Source organism: Magnolia sinica, chromosome 5, assembly GCF_029962835.1.
Source record: "Magnolia sinica isolate HGM2019 chromosome 5, MsV1, whole genome shotgun sequence".
Lineage (NCBI taxonomy): Eukaryota > Viridiplantae > Streptophyta > Magnoliopsida > Magnoliales > Magnoliaceae > Magnolia > Magnolia sinica.
Window position 1 is genome coordinate 10,309,944 of NC_080577.1, and position 15,797 is coordinate 10,325,740.

The 15,797-nt window shown below is 39.1% G+C and overlaps 1 protein-coding gene across 1 annotated transcript; it reads right to left on the minus strand.

The window, feature by feature from the left end:
* Positions 1–287: 287 nt before the first annotated feature.
* Positions 288–15,797, minus strand: LOC131246926 (uncharacterized). The gene is made up of 11 exons (XM_058247389.1): positions 15,725–15,797; positions 14,232–15,184; positions 12,148–12,225; positions 9,083–9,124; positions 8,876–8,981; positions 7,887–7,951; positions 7,756–7,800; positions 7,561–7,668; positions 4,578–4,665; positions 1,776–1,822; positions 288–612 (listed from the first exon to the last, which is right to left on the minus strand). Exons 1-11 carry the CDS (start codon positions 15,795–15,797, stop codon positions 532–534), a joined length of 1,686 nt encoding a protein of 561 aa, XP_058103372.1. The 3' UTR covers positions 288–531.

Consider the following 15,797-nt stretch of genomic DNA (forward strand, 5'->3'; position numbering starts at 1 on the left):
GAGGTGTATAAATTAGTCCCCTTCCAGAATATTACTCCCATCATCCCAAAGAAATGGTTATTAATTTTCCTAGAAATTTGTTTTCATGGGAAATGACATTAGAGAATAAACAAATGGAAACAAATTCCAATTTGAGACCGTATAAAATGCCAACTCATCATTTAAACAATTGGCCAGGTAGGAATGGATATTTTTAAATTTTAAATGACGTTGAATATTTTTTAGAATGGAGAGAAAAACCAAAAATAAAAAAAAAAAAAAAATACAATAACAGGATTCAAACGACATAAGATCAAATCAACAGCTAAGAATCCTCCATTAGATTCTGACAGGAACAACTGCTTCTCCAGAAAATTAAAGGAACACGGCATCCATTAGCCAAAATAATGTCACTTGGGAATTTTATCATTTATCAAAATTGTTGCTTTTACCAATGACTCTTCGATGGGCTTCTTGGTAGCCAACGGAAAACATCATTGTCTAAAAAGATGTATGCTGCTCTAGTCCAAGTACAATGGGATCACCCGGCCATCATTTGAGTTGTTGCTGCTTGCTATAGTTGTCTGCCGCTATTGATAATGATTGTATTGAAACGGGGAATCCCGGACCCATCTGCATGAAGGCCATTAATAGAGAAGCTTTAAAAATTAAAACAAAAAAGATACCTATGCATAGAGATGTGAATGGCAGGCTCTAGTGCCTTGTAAGGTCCAACAGGTGAGATACTACAATACCATGTTTGCACATGACAACACATTATTTAAGCACATCAATATGAGGACTGAGCCTTATGAAGAGCAAATCACAAGTTAGTTATGAATGGGTTAAATTCGACAGTACTACATTTCAGCTCATTAGATGAGCTAGGCAGTTAGGAAAAATACAGGTGCAAATTGGGCGGGTTGGGTAAGGTTGAGGGTCAACCCAAGCCCAACACAAACCTCGAGAGGACCCAACCTGCAACCTGACACAAACAAATTCCAACTTGAGGTCCTCTATGCACAACCCAACCCAAATACATGTGATTATTATTACTATTCCCAACCAGACCCGAATTTGCCCAACCCAAGGATGGGTTGGGTCCATTGGGTTCATGTTGACCAAAACCCAAGTTGCAGCACTATGGAAAAAGGATGCAATTTGATTTGTAATGGGCCCGGACAATTTAAGAATATATGATAAATGCTGGTCAGTATCGGCATAACCAGGTTGGTATCTGCATTTAAGCCCATGAGGAATCCTAATATGTAAGTCATTGAATAAAGGTTCTATGCAGTTCCCTCCCTTACAGTACACGTGGCAACAAGTCTGGTGATTGAGGCTTTTGCTCTGGTCAGCCACAATGTCAATAATCCATATCAAGAGAGGCAAGCAGACCGGAAAATCATAGCTATCCAATATATTGTCTGCAAATGAATGGTTACTGCAGCACTCCACATTCAACTGGCAAAACTTGCAACAAACATGATGGTCACGGTAGTCCAAGTGACATTTCGCATCTTGCCGGTTCACAAGGCAGCCCACCAGACCGAGAGTTCCAGTCACCAGATATACTTGCCATGTGTACCTTGAGAATTCAATAGAACACAATACGCAGCATCCTAAATGTCAGCCTTTGGTTTAGATGGCCTTCATACTGGAGTGTGGAGCCTTGGCTTCTGATTTTGGCAGGGGCCATTAAGGTTCCTGTTTTCTTTTGTTCTTTTTGTGGTGCTAAATTATCATTAGCAAAAAAGAGCCTAAGAATGTGAAAACAAGAAGGTTTGCAAGATTACCGTGCTGCACAAGCTGAAGGACTTCACGTACCCAGCATATTTAGAAGCTGCAAGAAGATAAAATCAGTCATGAGTGATGAAACGTTTGACAAGCAATGACAAGTTTCCACCAGTGTTTTCGGTAGCGCTCGTAGCGTAGCTCCCTGGTAGCGGAAGCTGGAGGGCACATACAGTGTAGCACAGGTAGCTAGCTGGAGGGCACATACAGTGTAGCACAGGTAGTGTATGCTACCTGAAATCTCTCTCTCTCTCTCTTTTAGTTTTTCTTCTATTCTAGTTCAACACCTATTTTAAAATAGTGGTGATTCCTCCGCATCATAAGTGGCAGTACATTAGATTAATGTGGACCATCTAAATTGTTCTCCATATCGTGGATAGAGCACTTAGATCAATCCGGACCATCCAAATTGTGATCCATATTGTGAATTTGTGATGTTTCAATAAATAAAAGGGTCGCAATTAGAGATGTCTGAAGGCAAATAAACAGATTTTGCATGGAAATATGCAGTCGATGATCCAAATCCGCAGTCAAACACTCATAGGAAATATGCATTTTGTAAATTTTATCACATATATATTTTTTTATTATTTTAATAAAAAATATTAGGTATCATGTAGCTTACGCTATACGCTATGTAGTTTACGCTACAAGCTATAGAGGGCCAAACGCTATGCCATACGCTACATGTTATTTAAAACACTGGTTTCCACCAAGAACAAGACAATTTTGGGTGAACTTAGCAAAAATCTGCAAAAGATGGCTATCTTTGCAGCCTACGCATATTTGTTTGAAGGTATGAATCCAATTCCCACAAAAGTACAAATAGAATAATAATGGACCCCATAAATGTGTTTTTTCAACAGTTGCCCATAAATGTATTTGGGAAATTTTCTTATTCTTTGTTTACTTATTTCAAGATGACTTTCATTGAAAAAGCAAAAAAAACAGAGGATGGTGGAAGGTTACCCAATTAATCATAACGCCATGAAACACACAAAAAGGCAAAACAGAAAAGCAAAAGAACAAGTCCAGCAGAGGAGCATCCCAACCCTTAATTGGCTCGAACTACCCAAGAACAAGTGCTTCTCAATCTTTTCTCAGCGTATCAAAGGAAATCCCTGCAAACTCAGAGAGAACTAAGAGCCCACCCCATAACACAACAAACAATTGAGATGGCAAGGGAAACAAGAGAAGAAAACTTGTCCTCAAATATCTTAGGGTTCCTCAGTCCAAATGCCCCATAGGATTGCATAAGGGCTTGTTTGGTCCGCGGGATTAAATGGTATGGAATTGCATTAGATGGGATTAACACCATTATCGTACAATGATTGCATGTCTGGAAATTCCATGATATTTTGACCACCCAATCGCCATGTTTGGGATCAGATTCTTCCTTAGGCAAAAACACTGGATTAAGAAAAACCCCTGTTTCGTGGATCATGGAATTGCAATCAACAGATCAGATTCATAATTGATGTCAGTCACTTGCACACATATACAACTCGAATGTCAGGTGCACAGGATGCATATGGATGGACCACATGGATAAAACACATGCATCAATGTGGGCCCCACAGATGTAGTGGATTTCAAAATCCACCATAAATCCCGCATGGGAACAAATGCAAATTCATTCCACCTAATCCCATTCCTTCATGTGGTCTCCAAACCTAGGATGGAATTTGCACGGAACCAAATACACTTCCATCCCACTTAATCCCTTTTAAGCCCACCTACCAAAAAGGCGGGAATATGAAATAAATCCACTTTCCTCAATCCAAGAAAGGGCCATTAGTCCATCCCACTATAACATCAGAGGTCTCTCCGCTGCTCATCTGACTTTGAATAGCTCAAGAAAATGGTTCCAACATTTCTAGCAGACTCACTGAAAGAAAGGTGGCCAACCAATTCCTCATCACTCCTAAACAAAGCACATGTTGGCCGTCACCATATTTTTCTTCTTGAGATGTATTTGGGAACTATCACATATACCATTTTGCTTTATGGTCCACTAATATATGGCAATATATTTTATTTTAAAAATGCATCAATTGTAGTACATAAATAAGAAATGCTCAAAATGGCAAACTTAAAATTTTGTTTATGTTGCATTAATTTTTGAAAACAGAACTAATGCTGTAAAATGCCTGAAATGTAACCTACCACTGAATCTCGAACCACAATAATGTAAATTTTCCAGCTTTTGGTTTTTGTACTCTTTGTTTTTAATAAAATTTACACTAATAAAAATAAAATAGAATGTTGAAAGACCCATACACAAAATAAATAAATAAAATAAAAGGCCAGTGTTCGTGGTCAATGAACTCATGATTGTTGGGGGCTCATTTGGATGCACCCTCAAAGGAGTGTTTGATACCTCAATGCTGTTTTGAACCAAACCCCTTTTCATGTTGTGTGTTAGGATGCAATTTCGCAAACTTTGTTTGATCCCACATGTCAAAATAGGCACTAAAAACCCACCCGCCAAAAACCAATCAGATTCGTTTTCAGAAAATTGACCTACATAGTCAATATGGACCTGCTTTTGCAGGAAAACCCTTTCACATGAGTTATTTCTAATTATCCTAGCATCCGGATTATGTGTACACACATCCGGAGCATATTTTTCATGTGATCTAGCAAATGAATTGCCATCGGATGCACAACACCATTTGTTCTTTTGTTGTCATTGTGTGTGCAATCTGCCCTCCAGTCACTATTGTGCGTGTCCAGGTCTGAGACTGTTGTTCATGTTAGTCCTGCAACTGAATAGTGGGAAAGGCGCCATGAATACCACTTACTCTTCTTTAGGCCAACAGGTTTTGCAACCAAAAGAGCATTCACAAATGCTGCAACATTTTCACGTAGAGCCTCCTCGGAAAAGCCCACCTGTAATTCATGATCCATGTTCCCATATTAGAATCATACACATCATGTCCGCATACATTGCTATCCAAATAATAATTCATGTATTAACATGCATGAGGCAGGGGTCTGGAACATTCATGTATAGTATGTACAACTGATGGAGTGGATGAGAAAGGAAGAGAAGAACATATTTTTGCAAAAAACACAATTCTACAAGGTTGATTTTTAGGGCCTGTTTGGGAGCATGGATTTGAAACCCCCTGGATTCAGAACCCCCTGGATTTGAAATCCTCTTGTTGTGTTTGGCACCCTAGATTGAGAATCAACTTTAATCCAAAAGTAGCTATTTATAGTATATTTGTAGGGGTTTGAATTTAATTACTAAATCAACTTTAATATCTCTAATTAGTTAACTTCGGTAATTTTTAACACAATGGTTGTAATAAGCCCGCTGACAGATATACTTTGACAAGAAATGATGAAATTCCAAGTCTCGGATGGGCCACAAGCACAAGATCATGTCCGAGTGACTAACCAACGATTTTTAACCGTTGATTTACATGGACAATGTGTGGACGGTGTTGATCATCGTAGTAAAGTATAGTGATGCAATTGATAATCTAATTATTTTAGAATATCATTAGTGGGCCATGTGTCCAATAGATTAATAGTCTAGTGATACACATGTTACACATGCAACTATGGGAATGATTTTAGATGTAATCCAAGGTCTCACCTTGGATTTCAAACCCCCTGATTGAGGGGATTTGAAACCCCCAGTTACTTTATGGTGCCAAACAACCCAAGGGATTTGAAATCCCCTCAAATCCATGGTGCCAAACGACCCCTTAGGGTTTTACCCCTATACAAGAGGGTTGCTTGAGAAGATGACTAATATCATGAAAGAAGCTGAAATGAAAACAAAAGACAACCTCCAAATGTCAGCAACCTTCTTTTTACTACAAAAGAAGTGAAGCCAAGAGGAAAAGCTCCCAAAAAAGAGAGAAATAGACAATACAATACAATGTATCGTGCTTAGTTCTGTGGTTTGAAAATACCATATCATATTGACTGATATGGCTGTGTCATATTGGCATCAACACGATAATATACCTGATATGGGTCCGTATCGGGTCCAAGTTAAAAGCCAACACTGTATTGACCCGTATTGGCACAAATACACATCCGTGTATCAGTCGCAACCAATACAGGTGTTTAAATGCACTAGACAGCCCTTTTTTTCATTTTCTTCTCCTCTTTTCCTACTATCTAAACTTTCTTGTTTGGGATTGTTCTAACGTGATTTTTTACCACATTTTGGGAAGATCAAAACGCACAATTGGGCTTGAATCAAAGAATCGAAGGTCCAGAGGCAGTTTTAGGGAAAAACAAAGAAATGGGTAAAAAGAATTTAAAAAAATAAAATAAAATCTTGCTGTAATGTCAAATTGACTTGGTAATAACCCCAAATCAACCAAGTCATGGTTAATTTCAGTTCGCTTTGGGGATATTTGCATAATTTTTTATTTTTCGATTTTTGTAGGGTTTTTTTTTTTTTTTTTTTTGAAAATTTCAACAATTTTATTTCATTTTTAAAAAATTCAAATAATTTTGACAATGCTTCATGAATACCATGTTACTAGTATAGATCTACAGAATGCATGCCTTAGATCAGATTATTAGAAAAATGCCTTTTTTAAAAATAAATTTTCGGGCCATTTTCAACCAATTTTGGGCCATTTTCCAAAATGTTGTTTTATTTTTTTACTAAGTTTCAGGGGAAGAATAGATCTAGGTATATCTATGTTTTTTTTTTATTTTAAAAAAAATAGATCTAACATCTATGTGCACAATTTTAATCGTGTACCTTTGGGCCATTTTTGAAATTTTTTTATCTTTCCAAAATCGATTTGGGGAAATTGTAGATCTATGATATATGGTCTTTGCACATAGATCTACCAACTATATGTTGATTTTGCTCGATTTTAATTTCGTGTGTATTTTCGGGTCATTTTTACCATTTTTGGGCTATCTCTCAAAATTTTATTATTTTCCAAAACTAGTTTAGGGGAATGGTAAAGAACATAGATATACCATCTATGTTTATAGCCAAAAGAGTCAACATCACAGCTTACAACAGGTCAACCTGACAGATAGCATTCTTACAAAAGAACGGTCCGATACACCATTGAATGCATGTTTAAAACAAAAAAATAAAATGATAGAATCTGGGATAATATCAATTTTTTTTTTCTTTTTTAGATATTTTCCATAAAATTTTGGCTGATTTTGTGTGTGTGTGTGTGTGTCCAATATAATCCAATACTGATACAAGAAACATATCGTATGGGTATAGGTTTCCAGCCAGGCTGATATTACATTCAGAACCATGCTCACTGTCATACTAGACACGCATGTGCGCTGGGTCTGCATGCACCACTATCACATGTGGGGCCCATTAGAAAGGTGAACATACCAATCTGATCATAGCCCAATAGGGTTACATCAATTCCTCTTAATTGGGAAGATCTGGATCTGCATGAATCACTATCACGTGGGGCCCATTGGATGGGCGAACAACATACCAATCTGATCATAGCCCAATTGGGCCACACCAATCCCTCTCAATTAGGAGGTAATCGCTGTCAAGTTCTAGGCCCACTAACTCGTAAAAAAAGTTCTAGGCCCACTCAACGAATTCCTATAATCCTCAAAGACCTACTTATCAGTAATTACATTTGGGGGCCCTCTTTTTCTTCTTTGAAGGTAATTCCTATTCTTCTTTTCTGTTTCTTCTTCTTTGAAGGAATTCCTATACAAAACTCTTTTATCTGGATCTCATTTAGAGAATGAATCTGCTGCAAACTATATTTGTATATTCCATTAGAAAATGCAAGAATTTCTTGATTATCATACCTTCCCAAGGCCTACATGCACGATGGCAGTTTTGTCAATTTTAAAATCGATACGACCACGTTTTGCCTCTTGCACTGCGCCAGCAACATCACTTGTCACAGATCCAAGCTATATGGCAGAATAAACAAATGTGAGTGTCATGCTCCAGCTAACTGTTTATAACAGTTAATAGTAAAAATAAGTGAGGGAACTTACCTTGGGGTTTGGCATCATACCACGAGGGCCAAGGATCCTTGCTATCTGATGAGGGAAAAAGTAGAAGAAATTATATGAAAAGTTATGCTAATTAACCAACATATGCCAGAAGATCAGTCCAGATCTCAGACCTTTCCAAGACGTGGCATGAAAGTAGGAGTTGATATGCACTTGTCAAAATTGAGTTTGCCACCTCCTGCGGGGTTTTCAATTCAAGAATTTAAAATTGAATATACAGTAAACCAGATGCATGTTATGAGTTTTTTTTTTTTTTTTCCTTTTTCTTTTTTAAATGGATTTTTTTAATTTTTTTTACAGTGAGATAACATAATATTATGCAATATCATTCTAGACTATCAGATAGCGCTTGATTGCAAATTTGTAATCAACCCATGTAATAGCCTATTACATTGAACCTGTGGGAGTTTCTGTCATGAATCCGAACAATATGGCATTCCAAACGCATGCTAGGGTGTAGACTTGATGAACTCTAGTCTAACTGAAGGTCTAACACTTGGAGTGGAATGGCAGAACAGGAGCCAACCCATTAATTGGGATATGGCTGATATGATGATATGATGATGAATAATGAGGGCCCGGATACATATCCTACAAGAGGCAGGAATCGTGGCCTGGTCGAGCATGTTCTAGGCCAGAACTACACTATGGAGCAAATAAAGTGTTTGGACAATGCAAACAGCATGAAGATTTTTTATTTTTTTTGAAAGATGAAGCACTTTATTAGGGCCCAAAAAAAAAGAACAAAAAACAAAGCAAAACAAAAGATTTGCTGAGCATTTTATTAGGGAAAAAAGAATGTTCATAAAAAGGAAAGGGGGAAAAAAAGACAGAGTCCATAATCAAGAGCCACGAACTGAATTTCATTGGCGTTGCACATTGTCACAACAACAATCAAGAATATATTCCTTGAGACAGAAGTCGATCCTTTGCATGTGATATTTGTTACCACGATGAGATTTGCAAGATCAGTGGAACATCAACTTATCGGGTGCCATATCACAAATCAATGGTTCTTGCATCATGATAGAAATTGAACTTCCTTTGAAGATAGTATTCATGACACTTCTTAAATACAGAATCATGGAAGATGGCATATTACCTTTCTTGATTTCCTCAATGAGTTCATCTCCACCAACTATATCAGCTCCCGCAGCTCTGGCTTCATCTGCTGCAGCCCCTTCCGCAAATACAGCTACTCTGACAGTCTAAAGAAATAATATCTCATGAAATAAGAAAAATTGCAACATGACCTAGTGAAATTACATGATTTTGCCAATCATCTGCTGCCAATAGAAAGGAAGAGTACCTTTCCGGTACCATGAGGCAGAGTTGCAGCACCACGGACCATCTGGAATGCAATTCAGAATTTCAGATACCAGTGAACTGGAAAGGAGATCTCCTGGAAGAAGCCCTTACATTAAAATATTAAGGAAACTGATGAATCAATCATAAAAGCACTTCAAAAGGCCTCATCCCCGAAGGTATACCTATTATCCGTGGGTCGTTTGTTGTTTTTTATCCAATTTGGTGTGTTATGGGGAATTTGGAAAGAGAAGAATATGTGCATTTTTCAAATGAGGCTCTATTGACAAAGTGTTTTTTGAAAAATATAAAAGACCTCTTTTTAAGAGAGATTAATGGGTGACTCAGGCAAGGAGAGGCTGAAAAGGTGATTCGCAGCAAATGTGCCAATGCTGCCTACTTATCCTTTCATCAGGGGAGCTGCCATATATATTCCCCAGAACTCATATCAGGCTGGTCCACTCATCAAATGAGTAAATGAGTATGCAAAAAGTGGATGGTTGGAGAAAAGATTACAACTAGATTATACTGAAAGTACGTGTGGTTGACCTACTGACTAAACCTTCCCTATCCAAGCTAATGGTGACCTAGCCCCCACCTGATGAATAGCTCAGATCACATACACATGCACGTGCAACATTGAGTTAAGCATCGGAACTAGATCTATAGAGGTTCGAGGGCGGCTCATGCAAGGAGAGACAGAAAAGGCTATTTGCAACATATGTGCCAATACCACATGCACATCCATTCGCCAGGGAAGCCACCGTGAATAATCCCTAGATCACATACCAGGCTGGTCCACTCATCAGAATGAGCACATAGGTATGCACAAAGTGGGTGGTTAGAGAAAAGATTAAAACTAGCCAATACTCATAGTCATAGTACATGTGTGGTTGACCTAATGATTAAACCTTTCTTACTTTTAGGCTAAGCCAAGCTAATGGTGGCCTAACCCTGACCTAAAGAGTGGCTAAGATCACGTGCACATGCAACATTGGGACCAAGGCATTCAATAATGATAATAGTGGCGGTAATGGCCACCACCATTACCGTTATGATATGGGAGGCAATGGCCGTTACGGCCTTTCTTTTCTTTTCTTTTCTTTTTTTTTGAAAAAAAAAATGTATCGACCCCGTAATAGGTCATTATAAGCCATTTTTCCGTAATGGCTGTTACAGCCCCATAACGCGTAATGGTACCGTTACCATTATGTAACAGCCATAATGGCCATTACACAACCGTTTTTTAATACCTTGATTGGGATGTGTCATATACTCATGTTGGCATGTGTGTCGAAGATCACCTCTCCAGTCTCGTGTGAGTCCCCTAGACATTTTTCAATCGAAAGAGCCATACAATTGAAAAGTTCTATAGTTAGGGTCATGCCATTTTCCTAAAACTAATCTTAAATGTTTTAACATTGCCTGCAAAATTGATTTCATTATCTCCGAGCATTGACTTGTCAAGGGTATTAAAGTCATTGCATAAAAGGGGAAGAAAATGAGTGAACACAAGAAATTCATGTTTTCATATTAAACCCTGAGCTTCTATCCAACTTCTTGTAATATTAAATAGACTATCATGAAAAACATATGCTGTAACCTTTTGAGAGTAATGATTCCATTCCACCATGGTGGGAGGAGAAGAGAAACCAAAATGGAGCAAGAGAAAAACCACACCACTTTGCTTACAGTATAGATCATTTTAATAGGCAGACTATCATGATCTCTAAAGCATGCATACCATTATCTCCTCCATCATGGATCCATTAACATTCTCAAGAAATAATGCGCTGATCATGCATGAACCTCCCCACCATCGGCATCTTCAATACTTTTTCCTACATTTTGACATTTCCAATGATGTTTATGTTGGTTATTGCCTAGAGAGAGTGAGCTTCATGGGAAATTGTCCAGCCTGGCCAACTTTTTCTTTCTTTCTTTCTTTCTTTTTTCTCATAGGCAAAGATGAAATTTAGAAAAGTTTCTTTCTTTTTTTCTCGTAGGCAAAGATGAAATTCAGAAAAGGGCAAGTACAAACAAAGATCCACCAAGGAAACCAATAGGATTCACCAATCTGAAGATGACCTATGAACCACCCTTATTAGCTAAGGAGTGAGTAAAAATTTGTCCCATCATCACCATTATTGCAACCACTGTCGTCACCATCACCATCACAATGGATCTCTCACTAAATTGATTCTAGCATGGTATTGTAGTCCTCTAAAAGGCTTGAAGGGAGATTCTGTGGAGGATGGTGAACTTTAGAGCTATGTGTTTGTGGAAGGAGAGAAATTAAAAAATTCGAGAGCAAAATGCCTTCAAATGAAAATCTGAAGTGAAGAATTTTGTCTATGGTTTTGCAGAGACTTGAATTCCAGCAGCATTCCTTCTTGGATCTTGTGAAGAGTTAATACATTGTTAGTGAATTCTTTGCAGCTTGTCTCATGTTCCGTGTATGGTTTAGAGCTTTGTTGTCGAGGTGGCCGATGGTCCAGCTCTTGATGAAGTGACATGATGGTCACTTGTGGCTCACCAAGTTGCCATCAGCCATCCGATGTTCACTGTAATTTTGTCTCTGGTTTAATAAATTTTTTTGTCATCAAAGAGGAAAGAAAAGATGCTTGGTGCAAGCTATATTTTACCTTTTTATCGGGAGAATATTCTATAGGTGCACTAAGTGTGAATTGAAGTGGTAACAGATTTGGCTGTGGAAGCAGGCAACATAATTTTTCTCTTCTTCAAAAGGTATGAACCGGTAGGAACTGGAAGCACGAGTTTGAGGCATGATTCAAAGTAGAAGCAGTGCCTGGCTCGAAGTATCATGCAACTAAGGAATACTCTTAACCACAAAACATGTTGAAGATTTGAGGTAGCAGAGTTTTTTTTTTTTTTTAGGTAGCAGAGTTATTACAAAGTAAGCAATAAAAAATAATGTGCATCAAATTATTATGTATGGATTACAAGTCCTTGTATCATAATCATTGCATTTCATAGGCAGATGAATACTTGAAATATTCCAAAAAAAAAAAAAGGAACAATAACAGGTCTCGAATTAGCAAACTACACCTGGTCACCTCGACGAGGATCAACACCCAAGTTCACATGTGCTTCAACAGTTTCGACGAACTTCTGCTTGGCATTAGCCTGAACAATGACTAGAAATTATACAAAGAAATTAACAAGAACTGAATTTTCAAACAAAAAAAGAAAGAAAGAAAACACACACACACACACACAGAGAGAGAGAGAGAGAGAGAGAGAGAGAGAGAGAAACAATTCAAGGTTGATCAAAGGAAAAGGACAATGAACAAATCCTATATAAATGAGATGGTTCTTTGTGCCCTTGCATCATTCGAAATAAGAAATACAGTGGAAAGAATTGAATGCCAACAAAGCTTCTCATGCATAACAGTGAGAGAGAGAGAGAGAGAGAGAGAGAGAGAGTTAAAACCAACACTAAAACAATATTTGCTTAACACAATGCATGCCCAAGGCCAAGAGACTCCAATGGGCTGCCCATAATACAAAAGAATCACTTGAAAGGGTATCGATTTGGGAAAGGCAAATGCACCATGGAATCAAATCAAAACTGGATAATAGGTCCTTGAGGTGTTGCTATTAATAAAGTTTTTATTGTCCATGGCAAGAGTTCTTAACAACGTTGCCACAAGTTAAACCTTCAAAAGTTTGTGAATGTAACCTACCAGAGTCAGCATACCAAATACCAGGAAATGCATAATTTGTCCATGGTTGAGATGGTCTTGTAGCTCTTAGTCTCACAAAAGGTAGCACTAGGAATGAATGGTGAATATGCTAAAACTAAATTTTCTAGATTCCTTTAGCCAAATGAATCTCAAAAAAAAAAAAGCACATGGCTTGTTGTCATCACAAATGTTCCTAAAAACAGATACACCATATGCCAAGAAGGTATATCTTGGTACAGAGAACATAAAAACACATTAAGTCGGCATTACACAATGCTCCAGCTGAGAGATTTCAGGCTCTCAGTTTCAATGAGTGTGGCCAACGGTTCAGTGATCCAAAATGTTGATATGATGGCACTCACTGTGGATCATAGTTTAAAAACTCGACACACTAAGCTGATGTCAACTTGACTCACTTGGAAAGGGGCCATCTCAATTGTCCATCAAATTTTTCATCGAAAAGACTCATTGAGTCATGTAGAAAAGTCGGTCAAACCTAGTCGACTGGGAAAGCTCGAGCAGGTCACGCTTTTAAACATCAATATAATCCTCTCATTCTCAAATCCTATTCATTTTGTTCCCCATTCCCCTTTCTACTTCATTCATTTCCTGAACAGTGTGTATGTGAAATCAGGATTGAATATTATCAACAGTTCATATCACTGAAAAATGGGCCCACGTGTACAAAATGAAATCCTGATGAGTACTTTACAATATCTCCTTTTCTAGTGATAACAAAGTACAGTACAATCTCTCCACCAAGCATGTCATAATACCACCTAAATTGAGATGCTAAGGACGATCCCTCATGTCATGTCCTCTCAGGCAACCAGGGACCAACAAGCATGAGCCACCTAGCATCCAAGGTGCAGCTTAAGAGCCCATTTGGATACCACCAAATAAGTTACTTTTTCTACTTACAGCAGTAGATAGGTCAATTGTTTCAGATAAGTAAGTTTGGTTTAGGATTAGTTATAAGTAACTTTTTAACTTAAAAGTACATGCATAATCACTTCAGCTAATTTTTTTTTTTAGCTTTTCCACTTTTCATAAGTTGCTGAAGAGAAGCATCAGGACAGATGAAAGAGACGAGAAGCTAATAAGTATGTTGTTTGCCAAACATACTCATCTTCTAAATAAGTAGAAACTAAGATAAGCTACTTGTGGGATAAGTAGCCCATCTTAAGCAAGTTAAGATCCAAATGCCCCCTAAATGAAAGGAGAACGCCCCTAAAAGGAATAGTGCAGGAGCAGCATTTCCAGATTATTTAAGGTTTTTTCTGTCATGTTTTCTAATCCCAAAAACCCACTCAAATGTATTAGATTCTAGTGAGAGTGAGCTTTTAAATCTATGCAAATGAATAATCAACGGCTAAGAATTCCTGAAGAAGATAATGAAGAATTAAAAATCTAAAAATAGAAATAACTAACAAAGAACATACTGACCTTGACTTGTTTAATGGCGTCCTGTAGATCAAGAATGGCCTTTGGCAGCTTCTTCTCGACCTTGATAAGTGTTGGAAAAGGCACAACCTCCTCTTCCGGCTTAAGAACCCTCCGCAAACGGAAATCCGCTTCAATCCTCCTCCTCTCCCACTCCAACAGCTCATTGCTGTCTTTTTGCTCCTCCTCCACCTTTGGCGCTTCCTCCGCGACTACCCTGTCTTCCGGAAGCGGCGCTACTCTCGCCGGATAAGAAGTTGGGGATATAGACGGAACGTCCTTCACATAGCGGATGTCTTCGCGGGACCATGGGCGGGGCTCTGCACCCGTCGCGGGTTCCGTGTCAGTTTCCGATTGCCGGAAAGCGGATCTTCCGGCGGTCTCTCGCGGTCGTCGCGGTGGTGGGGCAGTCGGCGGTTCCTCGGCCGAAGAAGTATCTATCGGCTTTGTAGGGTAAGAAACGGGTCTGATCGTTGACGAAGGAGATGGGTTTTTGGGGGGATCGACGGTTTGGATCTCTGGTTGGGGATCGGACGGTGGAGACGGAGGCGATGAGAAGGGTCTTGAGAACGCTGGAAGAAGGAACCTGGAGGGAGGGGTTTGGGGAGAGAGGAGGGGAAGTGAGCGTTTGAAAACCCCTAGATTTGTGATGGAGAGAGATGGGGGAGAGGGTTTAAAGCAATGACGACAAGCGTGATGTAAGAGAGATTCAAAGGCCGACATGGTCACTTCAGAGGTTTCTGAAGAAATGGGAGGGTTTTGGAGCTCATGCTCTTGAGGTGGTGAGCTGGAAATGCGAGGGTTTTTGGCAAAGTACGAAAATGCCCCTGTCTGTTTGGGAGAGCAATTGGATCGCGAGAAATGGGAAGTGGGCTCGCGCAGCTGCGCAGGAATGATCGTTTCTTCAACTTGCCGCTTCACAAGCGGCAACGGTGCACACGTGTGCCGGATAAAGGCTGCTCCTCAGGTGGCCCCCCAATTTAGATTCTAAAGGTGACATTTTACCAGAGGGGGAAACGGATTCGCTCCTCCCCCTGCTACCAGCCAATGGCTGGTGATCGGTGCTCCATGGGCCCTACCATGATGTATGTGTTTCATCCATGCCGTCCATCTATTTTTCTATATCATTTAATGGTATGAGATAAGAAATGAGGTATATCCCAATCTCAAGTGGACCACATTACATGAAACAGTGTTGAATGAACGTCGACCATTAAAAACTTCCTGGTGCCATAAAAGTTTTGGATCAAGCTGTTCTTTGTTTTTTCCCTTCATCTAAGTCTGTATGACCTGATTGGATGTCAAATAAACAGTACAGTGGGCATTAGGAGGATCTTAACGGTGGATATCTAAACACTATCGTTTTCCTGTGGTGTGGTCCAGCCGAGATTTATATCCCCTCATTTTTTGGAATCAAACCCTAACATGATCTGTAAAATGGATAAACGGAATGGATGAAATATTATACATCATGGTGGGGCTCATAGAGCACCGACCACCAGCGACGGGCTGGTGGCAGTGGTGGTAGCCAATCTGTTTCCACCATAGGGAAGGGAGCTCCCTCGTCAT

Coding starts and splice junctions, on each gene's coding strand:
- LOC131246926 (XM_058247389.1), bottom strand. CDS start 15,797: ATGACGAGGGAGCTCCCTTCCCTATGGTGGAAACAGATTGGCTACCAC. Junction 7,952..8,875: donor CATTGAGGAAATCAAGAAAG/GTAATATGCCAT, acceptor AAAACCCCGCAG/GAGGTGGCAAACTCAATTTT. Junction 613..1,775: donor CCTTCAGCTTGTGCAGCACG/GTAATCTTGCAA, acceptor GCCTTCATGCAG/ATGGGTCCGGGATTCCCCGT.